Below are 26,179 nucleotides of genomic sequence, written 5' to 3'. Positions count from 1 at the left end.
GGAGCTGGAAGTGCTAAAACTGGTACCATAGAATATTCTGAAAGGGCCCTCAGGAGGTCATGTAATCCAGACCTTTGCTAGAGCAAGGTCAATGCTAAATTCAGACCAATTTACAAGTGATGATGTATTTCTTCATTTATTTTACTAGCAAGTCAATATGGAGGAAAAAAAAAAAAAAAAACAAACCAAAAAACCACCAGCAAAAAAGGTTGCCATGACACTCAGCAGTTTCTTGTTGAATTTACAGGATATAACTGGTGCTGTTGCTGGTTATGAGGTACCACCACCTCAAAACACACTGAAACTTCCAGTTGTTCGACAGGCTGGGAGGTTTGGGTCAGCAGCTCTGTATTGGGAAGCCATTCTTTCAACTGCTAGCTTTGAAGACTTCACACCATCATTTGGAAACCTTACGTTTGCAGATGGGCAGGTATGCACTTGCTGAAAGTTTGTCTCTGAGTTACCAGTTTAAGAGTTTCTGATGTTTCCTGCCAGAAGATCTTACATCTTTTCATGAAAACATTTTATTTATGGCCTTATGTATGTGAATGATACTCCTTACTTCACTTCTTTAACATGGAAAAGCAGAATGTTCATAAGCATTGACCAAATAGGATTGTATGCCTTTGGTACCTCCACAAGTGGACATAATTTCTAGTAATAAAGCCTGTTACACTGAGAATTTGTAACATAACCTATCTTCTTTATATATTCTCAGAATAAGCCTCTATGTTTTCTTAGCTGTGTTCTACATATAGTTTTAAATTTCATGCTGCCCTGGCAATACTTAGTGTACACAAGGGGTTTTGATTTTGAGTGAACAGAACTGGTCTTTGGCAAATGAGGATATACTTTGTGAGGAGAATTTTGGCTTAAGTACAGTATTGTCTACCTGCGCTTTCTACTGAGTGCCAAAGCAGAGCAGTCTGCTGGTTTTAACATAGAAGATTTACGTTGATGAACTTAAAAACCACATTTGAAATTTTGTTATCTTATTATAAGTATACAGGTGTGATAAGAAATAAGCAGAACAGAACAAAGTGTGTTTATCTATTGTTAGATAAAATTTACCTATTTTAAATTTCAGATTTTTTCAAACAATTCACAGAATATTATAACTAAAACTTTGTTGCTCTTTTTTTTTTTAAAAAACAATTTCTTCAGGCTACAGGAGAAATAGAAATTACAATCATAGATGACAGTGAAGTTGAATTCCTTGAGATATTCCAGATTGCCCTGGTGAGGGTAACAGGTGGTGCAAGACTTGGGGATGACACCCTGGTAACTGTCGCTATTCCACCAAATGATTCCCCTGTTGGAGTATTTGGGTTTGAAGAAAAGAATGTGAGTTTGATTTGGGTTGCACTCTTTCTGCTAAAGGTGGTGGTGGGTTTGTGTCTCTAATGCATAGACAATTTTGGTAAGCCTTCACTGCAGTGGAAGACATGACTTCATTGAAAGGCATATTAGTGCTTGTCTTCATCTAGCTGTGCAGGATGGTAATAACAATGAAGGTGCTGCTGCATAGAGGTAGATTTCTGCATGACTGAATCAAATTAATTCGGTATACTAAAAATTCAGGACATCCCAGGTAGGATTTTTGGTAGTTTGTCAAATATTGAAAAGGTTCTGTAGTAATCTGCATTACTGAAAGTAAAATTTGGAAAGCAAATATGAAAGGCATCTCAGTTCTTGTCAGTGAGTGATTCTTCTGCTCTCCATTTTGCTGATGCTGTGCTGGCTTGTGACTCATTGTCTGTAATTGTTTTGAATCGTAGGGTGTACAGAAATAACACAAGTGACTAATCTTTGCTTGCAGAATTCACCACAGCCCTCACGTCTATTATCTTCCTGTTGATTTTCACTTGTCCTTATTTTACATTGTCATTGATAATGTTTTTTGTTGTTTATCTCAAGACTGTATCGATGCTTTTTGCTACAGCCTTTCTTACTTCCTCCTTTTCTTTCTTCATCAGGTAACAGTGAAGGAACCTCAGACATCTGATGACTCTGCTGCAGTTGTATTGCTCACTGTAAGTCGAAGTCAAGGAGGACGAGGAGCAGTCAAAGTCTTATGGATTCTTGAGGAAGCAGCCAGATATGATCTGACCCCTCTGAATGGTACCCTTCACTTCAACGAGGTATTTCTGATATTGCAATAAATTATTTGCTATTAGATTTATACATACTTTCTTCTTCTTATGTTTACATGGTTGTTATAACATGTTTATAGAAGTGGAGGGTATTATAACATGAGGAAAAGGCCGGTTTGATCTGGTGGGTTAGCAGTATGTGGTGTTTTTTCAAACAGAAAGGGAAAGCTGACATGCTCTTATTAAGGCAGCATAATGCAATCATCAGGAAGATAGGCTGTTCAGATCTGAATCATTTTTACAATTAAGAAAGAGGAAGAACAATGGACTGTGAAGAGTAATTACAGAAATGTTTATTCCATTGTTGTATCAGACAACTGAAAGAGAAAATTTATATTGGAAGGGTGAGAAGGATAAATAAATGCTTAAAATTTGTAGATTTTAAAAAATAAATAATAAAACATCGTAGTGACATTCAAACTGCACAGTGTTATTTGATTTGTTTCATGACAGCTTAAAACTGAAGTAGGAGCCAAAATACTCAATGTTGTCAAGCTATTTTTGTTATCTTCATATTGGTCTTTTACAGTCTACTCAAAATACTTAATGAAGAAGAGTGTTTTAACATAAAGCATAATCTCTTCTATCTGTACAAGGCTATTTTGCATTGAACACAAGTTGTTTCTTTTACTTTTAATAAGCTGGAAAATAGCTTTTTTTGTAAGCAACCAGCAAAGTATTGCCATCATTTGGCTATCATTTCTCTACTGATAGTCCTGGACATTGTTTTTCCTCCTTCAAGTTCTTATATGTACATACGTGTAAGAATACATGTGTACATGTGTACTGAAGTTATACAACATATATCTACATTTTTTTCTATATTCTTATTTTAAGCATTTGCTACTACCCACTGACAAAAATGTGGATTAGACAGGAATTTGCTATGATCTTATATATTTAATCTTAATAATGATGATCCTTAGAATGTATGTATTCTATTGAATATGCACTTTCTGATGGAAAAGATTTGGTATAGAAAATTTCTTCTAAGTTGAAAACTTCTATGTGAATACAATTTAAAAGTAATTTCAATTGTTATTCATTTGAAAATAGTTGGCTTATTTTTGGGGTGGCACAGAATGTTTGAGAGACAATTTTACTACATTTCAGCCAAATCAGAAATGTCATATTTAAAAAGAAGTTACAGAATATACCAAGCATATGCATGCTTAACACTTGATTTGTTAAAGAAAACAACTTTTTTTAATAATACCTTTTTTTTTTTTTAGTTTTGCTTAACATACATATAATATCTTCTGATCTTTATGTAATGCAGACTGAATCCCAGAAGTTGATTGTGTTACATGCAGTACAAGATGGTCTGCTGGAGGGGAATGAAGCATTTACCATTCAACTAGTCTCTACTGGTGATACAGAGATATCCCCTGTAAATGGTAAAGAATTAATTCATATAATTAATGGTAAAGAATAATTCATTAATTAATTCATTATTCTATTTTGAGATGTTTCATATGAGAATTCTAGTAAGTCTGTTCATATTATTTTAGTCCTCAGTGCTTATATATTCTGTGTGCAGCTAGTTGGTAGCAGTTTTGACTGTCAATCTTTTTCCCTAACTTGTTTCCTTGTCTGAAGAAATCAAAGAGAATTCTAGATCATAATTTTTCATTCTCAATTTTTGGTGTAGACTTTGTGTTCAGATAGTTAACATTGTCCATAAAGAATTCTTTAACAAAAAGAAGCAAAAACCCAAACCAGGTTCAGACCTGTAAGAATCATAGAATAATTTCATTGTAAGGGACCATCCAGGCAGGTCATCTAGTTGAAGACCTTGCTCAGGGAACAGGAGACTTCACAATTAGATCAGGTTGCTGAGTGCCTTGTCCACTCAGATTCTGAATATCTCCAAGGATGAGGATTCCAAGGGCTCTCTGGGAAGCCAGTGCTTCACCACTCATGGCACAATATTTATGAAAGTTAGCTCATTAGTTAGTTGTCATTTACCAGAAGAAGATTTGTTCTCTTCACAGGTGTGGCAACCATCATTATTCTGGGTGATGAAGGAGCTTCTGGGGTGGTTGGGATAGCCCATTCATCCAAGCATGTTCTGATTGGAGAACCTTCAGGAAATTATAACGGAACTGCTCTTATTAGGTAGGTGCATCAATCGTTTTTCCAAAGGAAGGACAACAGCTCAGTTTCAAAAGCTACGGGACTCCACATTTGGCAAGAATTTCTTGAGTGCTGCATTTCATTATCACTTATAAAATCAGAACAATTTTTAAAATTAGATGCTTGTTTTTAAATAAGGGCAGAATATACTATGTATGTGTCTTTTTGGTATTGCTGGGGAGCTCTAAATATTCCTCTCAGTCTTGAAATTATTTGCCACATTGATGCATTAAAGGAAAGAGGATTCTAATTGAAGGAAGGGGGGAAGAGAATCAATGACATTTGAAGATGCTTTGTGCTTTTCAGGATTCAGTTCAGGATTGGTGCCTGTATTTCAGTATATTGCTATGATGGCTAGCATAATGAAAGCAGCAACTGGATTTTTAGTTGAAACAAGATGCAATTATTTCACTGCATTCAGTTAAGTGAAAACAGGATAAAGAAATGAAGATGTTACCATACCTTCCAAGATTATTGGAAAAAAAGGATTACGACACTTTCCCTTGGTGAACCAGCAACTATAAGCAACAGAACAGCTTCTCATGCAGCCCTGAGAAGCCCAAAAGACAAAGTGATGCTTTGTGCAGTAGTAGTTGTAGACCATGTTAGGTATAGACAAATTTTTGCCATGATTTAGTTCGCCAAGACTGATGTCAGGAGTACGATTAGGCTCTAGGTTTTTAGACAAGCAGCAGGCAGAACATTTCTCAAGGGATCTCATAGTAGTATTCTAGTGTTCTTCAGCCTTAAAAACCAAATTGTGTCTGGGCATTACCCTTATGTCCCATTTCCCTTCTGTTTTACATGTTTATCTCCTGAAAAGCAGAATGGAACCAAGAAAGCTCAATTTTCAGTTCCCACCTTTGGGTTATACATGCAAAGAAACTTTAAAGCGCTCTTGGTAAAAACACAGCTCAAGATGCGTCCCAACACAGGGAAATAGAACAGAACTGCAGAAATGTTATTGTAAAGATCCTAACAGTGACTTAGTACATTGAAATGCAAGCTTCACAGTGCTGATAACATTTCTTTCATGCACGATATGCTATACTGTCTGTCACTGGATAGGATATCAAATATTAAAGGTAGAAAATTAAATCTGTGTTTGTCTTCTTACCTGCAGCCTGATACGTGGCCCAGGGATTTTTGGTGAGATCATAATATATTGGAATATAACACCTCCTCATCATACAGAATTTATTGAGACATCAGGGACCGTGACAATGCGAGATGGGCAGTCTGCAGCAGTTGTTCTAATTCAGGTATATGAGAGATTTTACACCAGTAGCTATTTAAAGTACTTCCTTTTATTTAGCTACTATCTTGGTTAGAAATTAGTTATATATCTCTCTCTGGAAATGGTTTAAATCCTTTTAGCTTTGACTGATTCTTCTCCCTAGGCTGTAGATGACGACCATCCTGAGGAGAAGCATTACTACCAGTTTCAACTAACTGGAATCAGTGATGGAGGACTCATAAATGAATCTAGCAGCACAGCAAATATTACCATGGCTGCCAGTGATTTTCCGTATGGAGAGTTTACATTTTCGCAGGAACTATTGCAAACAACAGAAGAAGAAAAATGGGTATTAGATTAAAATTCCATCTTATGTAAAATATTGATAGATAATAATATTGTTGCTAGATTTATGCTTAGCTTTAAGAAAAAAAAAAAAAAGTAATCAAAGATTTATTCTACATTTATCATAGCACAGAGTCCAGAATGTCTGCCTGAGGCTTTTGGAGTTTTTTAATACTCTGAGAAAGAAGGCTATCTGCTAAGTTATATGTACTCTGTACTTACTAAAGCCAATAGTTGCTACCTGACAGAACCATTGAAAAGACGCCTTTAGAACAGACTCTTAAAGGCAACTGTAACAAAATAACAAAGCCATTTTTTTAATGTTTGTCCTCTTTCCCTCAGGTTAACATCACTATTGTGCGTTCCAGGGGATCCTATGGCAAAGTCCATCTTTGCTTTCAAATAATAAATGGGACTGCAGAGGAGGGAATTGATTTCACTCCCTCAGTAAGGGAGTTATTGTTTGAACCACATGAGGAAAGTAAAATGATTTTGGTTGAAATTCATGATGATGACTTTCCTGAAGGTCCTGAAGACTTTTCAGTGATGATTACCAAAGTGGAACTCCAAGGAAGGTAAAGATAAAATTCCTAGTTAATTGATTACAAGCAGAAGAAAAAACTATATTTGGAATCTGATGTGCGTTCATAAAGTGACCACTGGATTTCAGATGGTTTACTGTAAAATTTCATAAGACAGCTATAACATAATCATAATAGAAATTGGATGTATGGGGAACCCAATTCTTTTAACCTTAGTATAAAGATTTTGCTGATTAAGATTTATTAAGGCTAAAAGTCTATACATTACATACAAGTTGTCAAGTTGCATGAAATTCAAATAAGAAGATAAAATGAGAAAGAAAAAAATTAAAGATATGCATTTCTGGGAATAAAATACTATTTTTGCAAATATAATGGTTTGAAAAAGTGTCATCAAAAAGTCTTCAGTGACAACTGTCAGAAAATAAAAGTATTTTTGGTAATTGACAAATTGTCATATCTGCATCTTAATACTTTCACAAGATTTTTTAATGTAATTTTCTTTGTTATGTTCTTGCAAGTGGATTTGATTTTACCATAAAAGAAAATGGTCTACAGATGGATCAACCTCCAGTAATAGGAAATATCTCCACAGTACGAGTCACTATAGCAAAAAGTGATAATGCAGAAGGCATCATAGAATTTGATCCACAGTATAGCCTTCTACAGGGTAAGTTTACCTTAAGTTTTCATTGTGGTTTAGCAAATAAGTCTGTGGCTATGGCATAAATTTTGAAATAAAATAACTTTTTCTCTATTATTCTTGCAGTGGAAGAGGATGCTGGATTAATCATGATTCCTGTTGTGAGAAAGCACGGAACTTATGGCTATGTAACAGCTGATTTTCTTTCTCGAAGTATTTCTGCACTTCCCAATGGTGTTGACTATGTCATCCATAATAATTCTGTCATTTTTTATCATGGCCAGAACCAGACTTTTATTTATATCACCATTATAGATGATGAAGAAAGGTAATTAATTTTTCAGATATTTATTCACTGATTTACTTCTGAGAAATCCTTTTTTAGCATGTGCAGTGTGCCTGTGTGTAGAATTGGAACCGAAAAACAAATTTCTGCAGTGCTGAAAAATCACCTAAATTTACAGGGGAGGGTGTGGGGTGTGAAGCTATTATTAGAGATTCATAGTTCCTGATAAATTTTACACAAACGAATTTTTTTAATTAGGTTATCAGAAATTTTGGGTGTTAATAGTACTGCTGTGAATAATAAAATATTTTGCCGTAATTTTTTTAATCTAAGATGAGTAGAAAAGAGAACATTATTTCAGATATCACCATTCTATGCAAATGGCAGGAATTTTCTTCTGTACACTTACAGAGATGACTTCTGTATACCTATAAACAGATCCAGCTGGATGCATGACTGATTTATTAAGTACAGTTTTAATTTTTTTTTTCTTTTTTTTTTCCCCTCCGATGTCTCAGAATCTCTTTTTCTTTTTCCATGCAGTGAATTCGCGGAGCAGTTTGAAATCCAGCTGACAGGAGCCACTGGTGGAGCAATCCTTGGGCTCCACCTAGTGAGCCAGGTCACTATTGCTAAAAGTGACTCCCCCCAGGGCATCGTCCGATTTCTCAACCAAAGTCGAATTATACTTCCCAATCCTGATAGACCCACAGCAGTATCCCTGGTGCTGGAAAGGACTGGAAGATTGTTGGGGGAGACTCAGGTGGGCTCTGGCTGTCACAGGCTGAATGCTTCCCACTGGCTACATCAAAAAGCTGCTGCATTTTTCTTCAAGAGCTTCTTTGTGACAGTTTTCTAATAGGATATTTGCAGCTTTTCATTAAGCATGAAATGCATGTAGTTGCAGTATAACAGAAAATGTTGCTACCCTTTTCATCTTCTCTATCTCCTCCTGCTCACTTTTTTTATTATTGTCTGGTGTACTTTGTTTTGAACTAGCTCCAAATCCCATTGACAATATGGTTAATTTCATGCACCACCACTACTTTAATTTAATTCAGTTGAATTACTTCCTAAAGGTGGTCAAAATTTTTTCAGTAAATTGTTTATTGAGAGTTTTCTATACTTCTTTTCCTTACTTTATACAGACCACTGACAAAGTAAAAGTATGAATCTGAACCAAGGTGGGCCTTTCCTGCGGTTTCATAGTCTTGGCCAATGACTGGAAGATTGACAGTAGAGGCCATCAGCTCCTGCTCTGCCCATATAAAAATTGCTGTGGTCTTCTTTGTCTTTTTTTAAAAGTCATTTTAGAAAACTGGAAAACAATTAAAAAGGCCAAAATAATATTTCTAAAGTGCTGAATATGACCTCCTCAAAAGCAATCTAATTTGTGGGAAGTTTTGAAAAAATTCTAGCTTTTAATTAGGCTGAGGAAGTATGAAGAGTCATTATTTGAGGGATTAAAAACTTTTATTGCAGTCTCATAAGAAAATATTTCTCTTTTCTGTCTTGATATCACACTTCACAGCTAATGGTTTTGGTGTTGAGTATTCATTTGGGGAGCTTTGCAAAACAAATCATGAAGGGGAGAGAAATGGAAACTGGGCTGTGTGTTTCCTGTTATGTGCTAAAGAAATCTCAGTTTCTCTTCTTTTACTAACATCTAGAATTTCATAAACTGGCATTGTGGCTAACTAACACTTCAAAGTTTTCATTTGTAGTTTGTCATGTCTGTTTTTCCAAAGGATTATGTATTTTCACACATAGGATTAATTATGAATATTTTGTACTCTGTGTTAACAGCAAAGATTTAAACATAGCTAGTTACCAGATACAAGGATTTTGTTGTCACTTGTGGTACTCTCTGATTTCTCCCCCTGGGGAACTATTATAATATGTCACCACTCTAAATCTGAAACTGGTATCTTCCACAGATTAATTGGGACATCTTGGGACCCAATTCAGAAGAGGTTTTATCTCCTTTGAATAGTGACATTGGTGACCCTGTAAATGGATCATTCTATTTTGGAGAAGGAGAAGGAGGTCTGAGAGCTATTAATCTACAAATCTATCCTCATGAAGAAGTTGAGGTTCAGGAGATCTTCATCATTAGACTGAGTCTCATGAAAGGTGAAACAGAAATAGATCCTAAGGCAAACAACATTACACTAGTAGTAAGTCATTATTGCTTTTCTTTCTTCTGAGACCTTTGTTGATATTGGTATTTGTCCTGCAGAGCTTTGAAAAAATAATAGTTTTTGCATAGCTTGTCATTTGGCTTTTTTGTCCCTTGTACTACTTAGGTGAACTATTACAGCGTCACTTCTTATAAAAGAAGGCAAAGAATCCATCAGTAAAATTTGGTCTATAACCCCTGACCTGGCCCTCTTACTTGCAGATTTCTGTGGTTCTCTTTGGAGAGAGCATGGATTGGGTCCTCATTTCTAAATGTCAGTTTGTTGTTCATCCCTTCTAGACCTCTTTTTCTGCTCCAGTTATCATATAAAAAATAAGGGAATGAATCTGACTACTGCAGAGCAAGACAAATGCAGAAATTTGTGGGAGAAGGCAGAGGGAGTTGTCAAAGACAAATTACTGCTCTAGGGATACTGCAACTAAGGAAATATTTATAGGGCTGTTATAAGAAGCCTGAAAAAAAATAAATCTTTCCTAGAAACTGGAATTTTTTTCCTTTTTTTTTTTCTGGTCTGTAGAGTGTTGATGGAATTAGCTCCTATTTCCACAGACTCCTCAATTTCTCCTTCAGGGACCCAAGTTTATTCCTTGGACTGGAATGTGCCAGCCTGCATGCCAATGAATCAGTCCTCTGGCACCTAGTAATTCACACAGGTGGATGTGGATGAGCTCTGTCCCAGAGGGCTGAATTTGCAAAACATCTAATATGGATGATGTTAGAAGAGTTTCTGTACTAGCCCAAGGAGTCTGAGCATTTCCTGCTTTAATGGCAGAATATTCAGATAAAGCACTTGAAATAAAACTTTGTCCTTTTCTTCCTTGGATAGTGCTGAAAATCTGAAAAGGGGACATTCATACTTTCTCTGCTGTCTCTTAGTATCTTGTATCCATGGGATATGTTTTCCAAATACTTTCAAAATTACTTTACTCTCTGAAACATGTTTAGACCATTTATAATTTACAAGTTATTTAAAGCTGAGTGAGGCTCAACTCAGTGGACAAAATCGTTGTCATTGCCTGAATTTGTTTATGTATAATGCTTTCATTAATCAAAGCATTTATTGGCAACATCATATTTTGACTACTGTTCAGTTTACATCCTGCTTCAACTTATTTATGTATCATTGTAGGATTTTCTCACAAAATAGCAAGTTACCCATAGATTTCATATAATTTTGCTTTGTTGTGTGTGTGCGTGTGTGCATGTGTGCGCATGCACATGGGCTTGATATCACACCCTTCTCATAACTTGATGGTCCTGTCTACTGGGTTGTTGGTTTTTTTACTCTCTCATTCTCTCTTCTAACTACTAATGTACTCTTGAGTCTTCTTAAGAGGAGAAAACTCGGCAGGAAGAACTAAAGATATGTGCCCTGTAGCATCTAGCAATAAAAATCTCAATGATTTGAACAAGAGTACAACTCACTTTACATTTCTGATTTTTGGTTTGTTTACTTCTTTTACAGATACAGAAGTTTGGTGATCCCAATGGGATTGTACAGTTTGCTCCTGAATCATTAGCTGAGAATAACTATACAGAACCCTCAGCAGCAGAAGGACCACGAAGTATTACACTGTTTGTCAGACGAATTCAAGGCACGATGGGAAACGTAACGGTATTCTCACTCTTTTCCTAATAAACAGTACAATCTGAAATCACCTTATCAATGTATAGAGGAATATTTTTTTTCTGTGCCTCTCAGTTGCTTGTTTCTCAAACTCCTTTTTGAAATGTTGCCTTTTAGACTCAGTTTAGCAAGGTCTCAGCCCTAGAACTCGTGGTTTGGAGAGTCAGATTCAGTGTCCTCTGGTCAGGAAAAAAAAAAGAAAAACAGTACTGCAGTGCTTCTCTCTCTCTCTCTCTCTCTCCGTGTGCTATTGATGGGAGAACAGAACAGCACATACTTACATAGGAAGCTTTCTGTGAGATGATCACAGTTTGTTTTTTCCCAGGCACACTTAAAAGTAAGAATCAGACTGTTTTCAACCATCACTCACATTGATTTTTACATAAAGTTGTTTAGAAGTCAGAATTTTAACAGGTATTTGTTTAATTAAAAAAAAAATAGTTAATAAAAGCATCTGCTGTGTTTAATGAGAATCTTCACCCCTTTCTGATGTGAGGAATCTTGGAAATAGGAAAATCAGCAAGGATGTCTTGGTGCAAAAATAAAAATATTTTTTAAATGGTTCAGAGATTCCATATAGTTTTAAATAAACCTTCTGAAGATACAGAAAGAAAATCTTCACATTCATAGTCCTGTTAGAGGAACACCACATGCTCCTTTCATAAGATAGTTTGTGTGCTTCTTTCTATGCATACCTAAACCGATTTCTGTTTTACCTACTTAAAACCAATCTGTTCCGTTTCCTATCTATATTGAATCCTGAATATGAACATTTCTGACTCTGTGGGTAATTTCGCTTTCTTTTGTTTTATGCATTTTGTAAAATCCTTTCAGGTTTACTGGGAAATACGCAGTGAATCTGACATCACAGGTGACTTTCTTAGGACAGAGGGATCTGTTGTCATTGCTGACCAGCAGAGTACAGCTGAGATAATTATCTACCTGTTACCTGATGACGTTCCAGAACTGGATGAGAACTATGTGGTGCAGCTGGTTTCAGTAGAAGGTGGAGCAGATTTAGACCAAGAGAAAAGAATTTCAAAGATCAATGTATTTGCAAATGATGATCCCCATGGAGTGTTTGCCCTGTACTCTGATCAACAGTCAATATTAGTAGAGAGAAACCTGGATCGGTATGTTCAGATTAATGTAACTCGGCATGCTGGGGCATTTGGAGAAGTGATTGTTGAGTACCACATCTTGTCTTATCATGAAGAAGCACTAATTGCACCTGAGAATGAGGTGGGATACCTCACAGTAAAAGATGGTGCCAGCTTTGGAGTGAAAAGAGTGCCAATACGCAGCCAGGTCTGTATTATCCTTTCAGTTCCCATGAGATCTATTGTTTCCCCTTGTGTCCATCACAATACAAACGTGCTGGAAGAAGATACTAAACTCTCAGTTGTATCCACAGTGAAGAAGTATCCACAGAAAAGATAGTTTTAGTAATATGAATTTCCTATTTATGGAGTAGAACTGGGTTTAAACATCACATTTTCAGGTAATAATTGCAAAATCACTGCTATGCACGTGTTCAAATATTCAGTTTTTTCCTTCTGTCATTGCTTTGTGTTACTATCAGTTCAATATTTTATTATTATACATATGCAAATATTTTGTCTAGTTTCCCTTTTGGATTGTAAATGGCGATCTATTAGTGCTGACTCATGAAGCAGCAGATAAATTTACCTTCAGTTCTCTGTGTTCCCTGGTTACTTGTTATTATTATAACAGTCTTACATCCACACTTACATCCTTTTACGCCCATCTTACATGCTTTTAATCCTAAGAATTAAAACCAAGCTGAGGCCCACTGTGTTAGATAGAATTTAAAAAAATGGCAGTAGTTGCTCTACAAACTCACATTCCGACAAACTACTGGTAAATTGTATTCACAGTGTTGACATTTGAGCTGTATTTCTTTGAGAAACATAATCAACAGAAGACTTGTCTTGAAAACACTGCTTTTTGTATGCAGGTAGAACTAGATCTGCAGATTATGCTGCTACTTAATTCTTTGAACTGTTGGATATCAGGTTTTTAGTGGAATTAAATTTCTACCTTTTTGTTTAAATTCTCTCTCAAAGGCATTTCTTTTACTGGGCTTGAATTTTACGCTGGAACTGATTAATGTAAGCCTGGTTAGGGGAAGTGCCAAGGATGTGCCTAAAATATTAGGAAAAGCAAAGTCAGCTGTTCTGCTTATTCCTGAGGAAGCTGCCAATTCACAGGTCAGTAGACTGGCTGCAGTGTAACACTTCTAGCACAGAAAGGAGGTACACTTCATCACAAAAGATAGCTGCTGTGAGAAGTCAATTTGAAGTTTTCATCATTGCAATTAATGCAATTTAATGACTGACGAGACTTTTCCAGTTATTACTTGTACTGTATGTTATCTTTTCTCTGATACAAATTCTTACAGAAATGTGTAGAGTTTGAAAATGTCTCTTCATCTGTAAAAATGTAAATAGTGTAAATATAATGGTTAATTCATACTTTTGTTTACATGACATGGAAGTTCTGAGACTTAAAGGAAAATAAACTAATTCTGGATAATGTTATTGCTCTAAGTATGGCAGCCCCAAAGTAAATAACAACACATATGCAGTAGTATGTGCAAAAAGAGGTGGAGCTCATGCTGGTTTTTAATGCAGTCGACAGTGTATTTAGCTGGGTGGGAAACTTTCCATTTGTCTATTTTATATGAGAGTGAGAAAAGAGAATTTGCCTATTCTGATATGGTATATGTGCTACAGTTCCCTTTTTGTCTGTCAGGCAAAGACAATAGCATCGTGGGGTTTTATCTGTTAAATTTTTGTTGAAGTTTTTATTGAATTATTTTAATAGTCTTGAAACACTGTTCTGTCTTTTAATTTGTGATTGAACTTAATTAAAATGATCTTTCTCTAAACATTGTTTACTACCATATATCCCTTTATTATTGCTTTTAGAATGTACGAATTATCCTTTCAGTCTCACTTGTTGCTCAAAGAAAACAAAAAGTAGATCATGCTAGCAAGAATAATTTTGTGAGCAATGTTATGTGGCAACAACTTATTTTTCACTGGATACACAATTAATAATTTATTTTAGATCTGTTTGTATGTACATAGTACTACACTTGTTGCCTGTGAGCATTAAGGTTAGGTTTGTTTGGTTTTCTTTTGAACAAGAGACACAGAATGTTATATTCAGTGTTTTCAATAGTGAAATGTCACTCATACTGGTTCCTTTTCCCTGAGATCTAATTCTTAAAAATCTCAGATGTAGAATGTTTGTTAAAGAGTTGTGAAGGAAGTATGTATATATATATACACATGTGCATATGTATCATACATACATATATATATGCATAGTTATTATAAAATGCCTATTTTACAAACTATAGTACACTTTCACATATGTTATTGCCCATTTTTATTCCATTTCCCATAACAAAATCTATTATGTTTCTACAGGTCGGCTTTGAATGTGTGATTTTACAACTTACAGACATTGTAGCAGGGACCGGCCAGGCTGTCATAACCAGAAAAGGAGTTTATGGCTCTGTAATAGTCAGCTGGATTTCAGGATACCCACCAGACCTAATCGCTGACTTTGCTCAGCCAGGCAATATTACTCCTCCATTTGGTAAGTAATTGTCTGAGGAAACAGCTAGGAAAGTTGTGTAAGTGATGATACCACATTTAATTATTTGTAGCTCTACATGCTTCCTCTGTTAATGAAGAGTCATTAGAATCAAATGGTATGCTCTATTTTTTATCTGTAAGGGATATGTTTAATTTATGAGCAAAAATAGAACTAAACATCGTAGATACATGCCTGGGAAGTGGGCACAATGCTATGCCCCTGAAGGACAGCTTTATATAGGAAAGACCTTATCATGCAGATTTCTTCTTCCTAAATGGAGGGGGATTGTGATTACAGTCCCTATCTCAGCACGTTCCCAGGTAAGAAGAGGGTTCTTACTTAGTGATTTTTGACTTGTGTTCTCTCTCACTCTCTCTTTTCCTTCAGGTACTGTTGTATTTTCTTCTGGTGAGCAAAGTAAAGTAATTGCATTTCAGGCTACTCCAAGCCTAAATAAACATGAGTCATTTGCCATCACTTTAATGGCAGTGCACAGCAATGTGTCTGGTGGGGCTCGCCTGAGGTAAGGATATTACTGGTACTTTTGAGTTGCACAGATGCTGTAAGAATTATGTACAGATATACACCTTGTACAAACCCCTATGAAATTGCAGGTAGCTAGCTAGCTGTTGTGCCTTCTTTCATAAATTTGTATGCCTTGTCTCCGGTGGAAACAAGTGTCAGTAGGGCGGATCTGACTTGATCAGAACTGAGGCTTTTCTCCAGTTCCTATTTCATATCGCTGGGATCCAAGGTGCCTGGAATCTGTCTAGAGTGATGGAGACAGTTGAGAAAATGAAGAACCAAGATTAACAGTTTTAGCCAGGAAGCTGAAGAATTAAAGGAACGCTAACAGTTTTCATTAGTATCCCTAAAAATCCATATTCGGAAGATCTTAGATAACAAACAATATTTAAAATAAATAAATTGAAACAAGGAATATTCAAACAAATACCTAATTCATATAGAAATCACTTTTTATTCTTAAACCCAAAGCCCTTACATTTAGTATAGTTTTCCATCTCAGCTAAGTTGTTATTTATTCTTCAATCTATTTTATTTTCATTCTTCCTTGCTCATTGATCGCTAAATGTTGGGACATAGAGTAGACTTGCATCTGGAGAAAGGTATTGGCTTCACCATATTACAATTACATTGGTAAATCTGAAGGAAGTGAGGAATGAACAGGATGGCTAAAATCCCACGACTGAGCCCTTCTCCTAGGCTTGTTGGTCCTGTGGGCTAGTGTCTGCAGAGCACTCTGTATTTACCCTGTGTACCTTGAGTATACGAGAATGACCTTTCCTGGGAAACTTAAGACTACATCCCACAGGAGGTAAAGCTTACCATTACTTAGAAGAGTTTTTGGCTTCCTTAGTGGTGGAAAGGGTCTAGTTTGTTAACCAAAATCACAGTCTAATTGTAGTGAGCAATGGGTCAGTTCTACAAATAAGTGTAAGACCCAAGGTTTGGCAAAGAGTCTGGTCTCTATGCTTGTTTTCTAATCAGAACATATATATTTAATATAAGCAAAGTAGAGCTTACATTGATACTGATAATAAGGCTCAAATCTGGAAAATGTTACTGTCAGTAGTGTTGTGAGGGGGTAGTTAGCATTTCAAAGCCCCACTGGAAGTTTTAAAATATCTTCCCTTCCTTCTCTAGCTTCCTGGCTAAAATTGCAGATCTCCTAGCACCTGTCTACCCCACAGTTTTCCCTTGATACAGGAAGTTGGTTCTGCGGTTAAAACTGGTATGACTCGGAGCTGCTAGATCGCGATATATCTCCCTGTGTTGTGACCCCAATAGAAAGACATCATACTTTCCTTTGCCTGTCCATCTTCTCAGGAAGATCTTATTTTATGTATCCTTTACTCTCTATCCTGTGCTGACTCATGATGCATTAAGCCTGTGGAGTGCTGTTTGATCCAATCATTGCAAAAACATTTTTCGGGGAACCTCTTTACATCTTGTTTTGTATGGTTGCTATTTCTTCCCTCTACTGTTACACAGTTTTTTTAAATCCACTTTCTTACAGCCAACATTGATTGCCACTGGAAATTATTCTGCTTGGGTGTTTTACTGTTCATATTTCATATTTCCTCTCTCAACTTTGACATCTTTTCTGTTTCAGATCAGGATTTACGATAGCTGAAATTGAGCCAATGGGGATCTTCCAGTTTGCTCTTAATTCAAGGTCTGTTTCAGTTGAAGAAGATGTTCAAGCAGTCACACTACATGTCCAAAGATTGTTTGGTTTTCAAAGTAATCTCACTAAATTGACGTATCAAACCATTCCAGGAAGTGCCAAACCACTAGAGGACTTTATACCCATCTACAACGGAGAGCTTATGTTTTTACCTTTTCAGACAAATGCTGTGATAGAAGTATCAATAATTGATGACACTGTGTCAGAAATGGAGGAATTTTTTTTTGTAAATTTGACTGCTGTGGAAATTTTGGATGTTCAACCTCTGGATGCTACCTGGAGTCCACGTTTGAATCCAGCTTTCAGCATTGCAACAATTAATGTCCTGGCTAATGATATTCTTCATGGAATACTAAGTTTGGGGCCAGAGTTTATATATGTAGAAGAAGATGCAAACAACAGTACCCCCAACACAGTGACACTTCATATCAGAAGGACCAAGGGTTTTACTGGTGATATTGAAGTAACCATTAAAACCTTTGGGGGAGTGAGTGCACAGAGTGGAGTAGATTCATATCCTTTTGGAAATGTTTATGGAAAATCAAACTTCACATGGGCAATGGAAGGGGAAGATTTTGAGGAACAGTCAGTCTCTCTGACTTTGCTGGATGGAGAAAGAGAAAGCAAGGTGTCCATAAAAATTTTTGATGATGATGAGCCTGAAGGACAGGAATTGTTTTATGTTTTCCTCTCAAATCCTGAATGTGGAGCTCAGATTGTGGAAGGAAAAGATGAATATGGATTTGCTGCTTTTGCAACAGTAATTATTGCAGGTAATATTTTTTCCCCCAGAAAATTAGTAAATACATCTATATTAAATAACAGTAAATAACTATATGTTCTCATAGCAATGTAAAGATTGGAATTCTATTTGATAATAAGCAGGGTATTCTACTCCCAAATCTTGAATTTTCAAGATCAGAGGAAGCATCTAATGCACCAAGCTGACCATGCATCCCTGAGAAATGTAGCTCAAAATACATTTATAGATGTTGCTTATCTCTGTCCTTGCCCTGTTTTACTTCATGAATGGAAAAGGCTAAGTTTGAGTGGTTTTCTTGCAGATGTAGTAGCATTGCAGGCTTTTTCATTTTTCTTTGCCATTTTGTCACTTCTACATTTTATGGGGTTTGTACACAGTACAAAAAAGAGTTTCTGTTTCCGTTCTTTGATACTATGCAGTTTGTTTCTGCAGTCCAGTTTCCCTTAGCTTTTACATATCTATCAATCAGACTTATCAACTGAATATAAACCAAGTTTAACCACAACATAGATTAATTTTTAGAAACAAGTTTCTGTTTATCTTCAATATATATATTGACATTTAATAAGCCCTGGGTCAGAAGTAGATAGCCTTTTCAATTGCAAAGTAAAACCATCACTACCTGTAAGGAGAAATCTTTTAGAAGCAAGATTGAACGGGACACTGTGAAGACATCTATTTCCCCTAGCCCTGTTTTTCCTTCCATATTTGCATTCCCATGGGAACAATGCAGTATTTTGCAGCTCCCTAGTTCCACACACTGAATTAACGATGCAGGAGAAAAGCTGATGTAACAATTTGGGAAAATGAATGGGTTCAACAACATTAGGGGTGGGATGAATAAGCAAGCTGTCCTTGGACGACCATCTTTATCCCGTAACCTACCATGTCCATCTAGGGGCACGCTGAGGCCCATTTCTGTGTAGAAAGAATATGTTTTAAAGGTTACAGTAAACATAAAATAATATAGCTGAAGTGATGCATTAAAAGCCAGGTTTTTGACACTGTTCTGGACTATTGTAACACCTAGTCTTTTGAAGGCAAAGGACACAGAATTCAGTCAGTTTGCTGAATGCTGCTGAAAATTCAAGCTTATGTGCATAGATGGTGCCAGGACTCATAAGAGATTTACTTTCAACAATGCTTACTCTACTGGTTAAAATAAAGTTTAGAAATGCCAACATTGGAAGTTCTAGATAAGTATGGAGTGTAAATTAAGAGTAGAAATATTAAAAGAAATTTTCTCAAGGCATCTCCAAGTCGTACTTTGCAGCATGCTTTTGATACCTAGTTTTTATTTTTTTAGTGGTTATCCACATTAAAGATATGTATTTAGGCTCAGCTTAACTTTCTTGCTAATTACTTTGATGGACTGTTTCCTATATAGGAAGTGATCTCCAGAATGGCATTTTGGGATTCATTCCAGAAGTACAGAGCGGTCTTGTACTTGATGAAGACTCAGAAAACAGAGAGGTGCTGCTGATTGTCACAAGGCAACCAGACAGGTGCAGGCAACAGCTGATTTAAGTGTCCTTCCCACACGCTGCAATATGCTGTGTTGAATCACAGAGGCTGCTCTTAGTGGAAGAGGTTATCACAGAGTTTTGTAGTAAATCTTTGCCTTTCAGCTCCTATAATAACTCCCCAAAATTTGGCAAACAGGCTTTTAAGTTGCAGATGCGATTAGGTCTGTCACTGTACTGTTATAAAGCAGAAATGGAAAACAAAAAACATTTCCCAAGTCATACTGTAAGGCAGCAAGTGTGAAAGTTTTGCTTACGGTAAAGTGTTTGCACTGCTAAAGGTGTAATCCAAATTTGCATCTCCCAGTGTAACATAATATAGGTATGAATACTAAAATGAGCAATTAAGAAGATACCTAAGTGTCAGTACTATGCTTATGTCTTCACTCACACAGATACTACATTTTTTCTAATTAGCACACATATATGTTGTACATATATGTGTACTTTAAGCAAATACGCTCAAGTTCTCAAAGTTTCTTAAACTTAGAAGACAAATTCAGCCTGGCTTTCCAGGCAAATGGCTACTCTAGTAGTAAGGAAAGTACCTGGGCACATCCCTGTCTTCCAAGCACCAGTGATTCAGCTAATCTCATGTTTTCTGGACCAAAAATTGAGAAGAATCTGGGTACCAATTTTGCAAAAAAAATTGCTTTTTTTTCTTCCTGTGTTACTTTTTGGTAATCTAAGCAGATTTTAGAGGAAGGAATTTAAAAAGGAGAATTTTTCATCTTGAAGCAGTTTGTTCCCTAGTGATAAGTTTTGAATAATAACATAAAATGTGTATTAGCTCTGTGGTTTATGTTTCCTAAAGCAATAGTGATCTCTATTTTGGTTTGCTTACAGGGCTTTTGAAGATGTGAATATCTTTTGGCGTGTGACCTTTAATAAAACAGCTGTTGTCCTTCTGAAAGATGGCATGAACTTGGAGAATGAACTTGTATCTGTTCTGGGAGCCACGACCTGCATGGCAGGTCAAACAATGTGCAACATCTCCATTGAAATAAAACCTGATAATGTAAGTAATTATTGCTCATTTGTGTACAGCACTATGGTGTTGAATTGCAATTTATTTAGATGAAAAAACCCTCTGATCCAGAGGAACTGATGTGTAGGACACAGTTTGAAGATGGTAACTTGACATCTTCTCAGTTCCTCTGCAACCACGTTTATTTACAGGCTTGCACCACCTCCATTGTGCCTGGTAAAAATTTGGGAAGGAGATGAGTATTTAGTTGGAAGAGTAAATTGTGGATCTCAGATTTTTATAGAACAATAAGAAAAAAAAGAATGGAGTTATTTCAGTGAGATGTATATTTAAATACTGGACTCTTATCCTTCACACAGTAAATTTTTCATCTATCAAAGCACTTCTTAGGGTGGTTTATGGAAAGCATATCCTATAAGTAATAACTTCTTGTTCAACAAAAAACTTTTCTTGCAACTAGTGCATAATTTTACATGCCGAAATTTAGCACAACGATCTGTGAAAACTCTACTCAATCACAAAGCTGCATAAGAATCTCTGTGTCTAAAAATCTGTTGCTGGGCACATCCAGCTTGTGAGCAGCGAAGTTCAATTTAGTAGCCATTATCCACTAAAGCCATTTGGCATTCGTCAGTTGGGTATGCTTAAGCCCAAGAGCCTTGAGAGGCCCAGCTGGCACTAAAAATGCAGACGTCATTGAATACAAAGCACAGCATTCAGTCATTTTTATTGAAAAGAGAAGGAAAAAAATATTTTTGTGTGAACACCTATTGGTTAGAGCAGTCCCTTAAGAAAGGAAGGATTAATGTTTGCCATTCTTTCAGAGTGGAGAGTTTGAAACTTGCCAAGAAATTATCCCAACAGTCAGGCTAGTGGCAAAGCTGAGGTCTGGGAATGGAAAAGGACAAGATGAGAAGGTTTCCACGTTTTTTCTGACTACATTCTAGAAAATAACGCAAGATGTAGAATGTGGGAAATAGTGATTTCCCACTAGGGAACAAGGTGCATTCTCTCAGTTCAGTAAGAGGGCCATTTTCCTCTTTTCATCTTCAGATGTTATTTTTAAATTACAGAGCCAATGAATAAAATATATATATGAGTGGGGCACAGGCTGCCACACTGAGTAAACTGGGATTTTGAACCAGTTTAGTCCAAAGGAGTGATATATAATTATTTAATGACAGCAGTGCGGCAGCTGCAGACACATGCAGTTGTACCGTGTGAAGCACAAGCGTGTGCCACTCGTAACAGGTGCTAATGGAAGGCTAAAGTTCCCTATGGCATTCCAGTAAATTTGTGCCTGTCATCAATTAGTCAAGATCCTTCCATTTAAAGACATACTTAACGATAACTCAATTAAAAATATATGCTATTTAACCCCCCAAATATTTCCTAATTCTTCTTCCAGTTCTTCTTCCATAAGATAGCCTATAAATTAGTAACAAATACGTTATGAAATGATGAAGTAATAAATACATTCAATAAATATTTTACAGTTTTTATGAAATATGGTGTGACATATTCTAGCTTGTGAAAGTTTTTACTTAGTCACTTGTACTGACTTCCTTAGCTAAGAGCTGAATCCTGCTTTCCTAGAATTAAAGTAGGATTTCCAAAAATCCAGAGCTGAAACAAAAAGCTATGTTGCTAATAAAAAAATTGTCTTCAATGATCAACTTTTTTGTTGTAATGCTGTTGTCTTATAAAGAACTACTTTTTTGCTAGTTTGCTCCTTCATGAGTGCATGTAATAGGCTCAGATGATGTATTTTATTATTTCTGGAATCTCAGTAATTAGATGTCTATTTCTAAACATTTTATGTCTGTATTGTATGTATAAAATCAAAGACAGGGCAGCATGTCATATTGAAATTTAATATTGCTATCTTATTTCCAGTAAACAGGCATAAGTTGTAGAATTGACTAGACTAATTCTTTGACATGTAGACACTAAAATTCAATAGCCTGTATTTCCAGACTGACACAAGATTTTTGCATATTGTAAACCCCACAGAAGTCTACCGGATGGTATCTCCAGGGTTTGGGTTCTTGGATAAATTCAGTTAAGCATTCAAATCTAGTGAAACTTGCTTGTAAAATTATGTATAAACATGGTAGTGTATAAACACTAAGGCTATATGTAAAATGTTTTTCAAAACTTTACCAGAGTTCAATATTTGAATACAGTCAATATTAATTGCAGACTCAAAACTGCATAGTTAGACTTCTGTCCATTTTTTTCCACAGGTAAGTAGATGTGTACATGCCTTTTTGTAAGGCAAACATAAAGTGAAAGAGCAAATTCCTCACAAAATGTGCAGCTATGTAACTCCATAATCTGGAAGAATGAGCTGTTTAAGAGTTTACCATCATATCTCATGGCAAATTTACAGCCACAATACACGTAATATATAAATAGTTACTTCATTTCAGTAAAGTTCCATTCAAAACTTGAGATGTCATTATTGCACATAACAGAGTGGTGCCTGCTACAACATTATTGTTTTTAGGATATACTTCATTGAACTTGTGCATTTCAAGAAGCATGCTTGTGTTAGTATGAGTAATCCATTGCGCATACAAAAGAATGTATACTTTTTTTTAAAGCTGAAAGTAATTAGTAGGTCTTATAATGATATGAAAATCATCATTTACAGGTGCCTGAATTTGAAACATATTTTTTTGTTGAGCTGTATGCTGTAAGCACAGGAGCTGCATTGAACAGCAGTGCTAGATTTGCTTTTGTAACAGTCCTTGAAAGTGATGCTCCTCGTGGTTTAGTATATTTTGCTGTGGGATCTCGTTTTGCTGTGGCTCATAAGAAGACAACTTTAATCAGTCTGCAAGTGCTCAGAGATTCTAGTACATCAGTAATGACAATGATTAGCTACAGCACACAGGTAAGACTTCTATTATTATTTTTATTATTTAACTTATTCTTCTTATTAAATCATTGTTCATTCTCTAAAGTAAATGTTACTGTAATTAGCATTTTTTTCAGGAAACAGTAAAACATTTGCTGGGCCCATATTGCCTGACTTCTTTGGTTTTCCATTAGTAAAAAGATGTTGCTTTCATTGCATTCATAGAATCTCAGATTCATAGCTAGTTTGGGTTGGAAGAGATCTTAAAGCCCATGCAGTGCCACCCCTGCCATGGGCAGGGACACCCTCCACTAGCCCAGGTTGCCCAAAGCCCCATCCAGCCTGGCCTTGAACACTGCCAGGGAGCCAGGGGCAGCCACAGCTTCTCTGGGCAACCTCTGCCAGGGCCTCAGCACCCTCACAGGGAAGGATTTCTGCCTCACATCCCGTCTCCATCTCCCCTCCTGCAGCTTCAGGCCATTCCCCTTGGCCTGTCACCCCCTGCCCTTGGCACCAGCCCCTCTCCAGCTTTCCTGGAGCCCCTGCAGGGACTGGAAGGGGCTCTAAGGTCTCCCCGCAGCCTTCTCTTCTCCAGGCTGAACCACCCCAACTCTCTCAGCCTGTCTCCATAGCAGAGGTGCTCCAGCCCTCGGATCATCTCTGTGGCCTCCTCTGGACTCGCTCCAACAGCTCCGTGTCCTTCTTGTCCTGGGGACCCCCGAGCTGGACGCAGCACTGCAGGGGGGTCTCAGCAGAGTGGCAGGATCCCCTCCCTCGACCTGCTGGTCACGCTGCTGGACACGCAGCCCAGGACACGGTTGGCTTTCTGGGCATTGTCGAGAGCGATTTTTTTCATAGTACCTTCCAGTGGCCTCAAAGTCTACAGTCAATCAGTCATTAAATATATTTCTTTCTTTGTCCTAAGGTTCTTATGAGACTCCAATTTTTGAGGCTTCCTTCACTGAAATTAAGTTTTTATCATGATGGTTATGACTATCAACATTCAGATACCAACATACTTGCTGTTTTAGGCCACAAATTTATTAGTACACAGATCACACTTAGGAAAAGAGAAAGTACTTTCATCATATTTTATTCCACGTTCTTGAAGTACTAAACTTGAAAATTGTTGTTCTGATTGAAAATCTCATGTGCCATCCCCATTCACTTTTTTTATGTTTACAGCTGTAACAGCAGACTCTTCTAACTATTGACCCTTTTATCTCTAAATTAGTACCTCATTATTATTGACAGATGATGAAGATTCTCTTTTAGCAGAAGTAACACAGAAGTAACACAAAAATATGGTTCCTTCCACTTCCCTATAGTTGTGACTGCAGCGCCAGGGCACGAACTGCAAGAGGGATTCCTCTGAGTTGGCCAAAGCATTGGTATAGTGCTTTGCCTGATCTGCTTTGAATATGTGTGATTTTATACCGAAAACCATTTTTTCAGGGGAGGGTTATTATAACAAAGCGTTGTGTAACCAGTGTACTTCCATCAGTCTTTATAATAAAGGACTTTGCATTCTATTATTATATTGCATGTATATGTATTTTAGCTGCATAGGATTACACGGTGTTTCCATAAATTTATTATGTAGTAGCTGGCCAGTGTTTTAGTTGAATGGTATGATAACAAATTCTCACATTCTTTCCAGCCAAGAGTTCATCATAATTGAGCTGTTAAATGGAGGAGAAATTGCTACCGCCCAGTGTATACGTAGGCTAGAATATAGGGGGCAATTCCTTATCTGTTTGTATTTTTTATATAAAAACCCTTCTTTGGACGTATTTAGGTTTTGAGGGTGCATGGCCAAGTACCAAAGTATTGGTTCTATTGGTACCTGTAAAATTAGAGGTCATGGCAGACAGGAAGTGTGAGGCACTAACTGGAAACAGATGTTTATCTCCTTGCTACAAAAGTTTCTTAAACATTGTTCTTGTCACTAGTGCTTTTATTACCACGTATTTCCTGGTTTCCTAATTCTCAATTGGAAAGGATAAACAAAAGGAAACTTCTGTCTGGAATTTGCACAGATGATTTGATCATGTTCTAGAGCAATTCTGAACTGATACATGCTACGTTGGTTTACAATGTTCTTCTGTAAACTCAAAAAATGTCTGATTTATTCTATAAGTAAACTTTACCAGTTGAAGCGAAACGTTTTCAAAAGGGGGTGAGTATTTCACAAATTAAAAAATCCTTGTTTTTTACAGTAGGAGACCTTTTAAAAATTGCTTAAAAGTCAGTATACAATCTGAACTTATTAAATTAATAGATACTATTGAAAAATCATACATTTGAATCATAGCCCAGAATGTTAGTTTCCACTTAAGAAAAGTTTATTATATTACCAGATATAATATCAAGGTTATGGCAACTGACAAAAAGAGCAAGAATGTGAAGAATGAAACAGTATCTGCAAACCTCATAGAAGGTAAAAATAGTGCTACTTCACAGGGAAATGAGGCCATATAGCATTCCTAGATAAGTTCATCCGTCTGCCTTGCATGTGTATTCTGTAGTGTTTGTTTTGCCTTTGGACATAAGTGGATTTTTCTTCTTTTAAGTATTTATACCAGGACTGAAAATATCATTAATTGATATTAGTTTGGGCACAGATTTCCAAAACTTTTGCTTTGCTTTTGTTTAGTTTTTATGTATCTGTGATGGCTGTCGGTAACCTGAACAGAGGGACTTCATGCTGCAGACAAAAACTCACATCAACCCCTCCGGAATTCACCTTATAGATGTGCTAACATTTCTGTAATATCTATTCACCCAGAAATCTTTATGATTTTTGTTCTGGAAAAGAAAGAGAGGGATCCTGTTTACTATTGGCAATATATATAATTCTTCCCCTAGGTTGTCACTGGTTACAAATGCAGATTGCAATTTCAGGGAGATGTTTCATTTAATGTAATTGTCGTATCATTCTTATCTGCATTTTGAAAGAGGACTTTTGTATTTGTTTGTTTACACATTTATATTTTATCCATTTAAAATACGCGTGTTCTGCAGCAGCTGGTTT

The 26,179-nt window shown here is 36.5% G+C and overlaps 1 protein-coding gene across 1 annotated transcript in view; it reads left to right on the top strand.

Annotated features, from left to right (window-relative positions):
• Positions 1-26,179, top strand: part of ADGRV1 (adhesion G protein-coupled receptor V1) — a 267,326-nt gene that overhangs the window by 83,572 nt on the left and 157,575 nt on the right. Inside the window, exons 56-76 of the mRNA XM_075740373.1 lie at positions 248-430; positions 1,165-1,344; positions 1,977-2,141; positions 3,433-3,550; positions 4,148-4,271; positions 5,413-5,551; positions 5,690-5,875; positions 6,214-6,446; positions 6,935-7,083; positions 7,183-7,384; positions 7,886-8,105; positions 9,280-9,519; positions 11,008-11,157; positions 12,004-12,477; positions 13,257-13,400; positions 14,628-14,799; positions 15,187-15,322; positions 16,934-17,781; positions 19,159-19,276; positions 20,141-20,312; positions 22,939-23,181. Coding sequence (XP_075596488.1) covers positions 248-430; positions 1,165-1,344; positions 1,977-2,141; positions 3,433-3,550; positions 4,148-4,271; positions 5,413-5,551; positions 5,690-5,875; positions 6,214-6,446; positions 6,935-7,083; positions 7,183-7,384; positions 7,886-8,105; positions 9,280-9,519; positions 11,008-11,157; positions 12,004-12,477; positions 13,257-13,400; positions 14,628-14,799; positions 15,187-15,322; positions 16,934-17,781; positions 19,159-19,276; positions 20,141-20,312; positions 22,939-23,181 — 4,596 coding nt within the window. The remainder of the gene's footprint in view (positions 1-247; positions 431-1,164; positions 1,345-1,976; positions 2,142-3,432; positions 3,551-4,147; positions 4,272-5,412; positions 5,552-5,689; positions 5,876-6,213; positions 6,447-6,934; positions 7,084-7,182; positions 7,385-7,885; positions 8,106-9,279; positions 9,520-11,007; positions 11,158-12,003; positions 12,478-13,256; positions 13,401-14,627; positions 14,800-15,186; positions 15,323-16,933; positions 17,782-19,158; positions 19,277-20,140; positions 20,313-22,938; positions 23,182-26,179) is intronic.

This window comes from Balearica regulorum, chromosome Z (assembly GCF_011004875.1).
Source record: "Balearica regulorum gibbericeps isolate bBalReg1 chromosome Z, bBalReg1.pri, whole genome shotgun sequence".
NCBI classification, from domain to species: domain Eukaryota; kingdom Metazoa; phylum Chordata; class Aves; order Gruiformes; family Gruidae; genus Balearica; species Balearica regulorum.
This window is presented reverse-complemented; position numbering and strand designations above follow the sequence as displayed.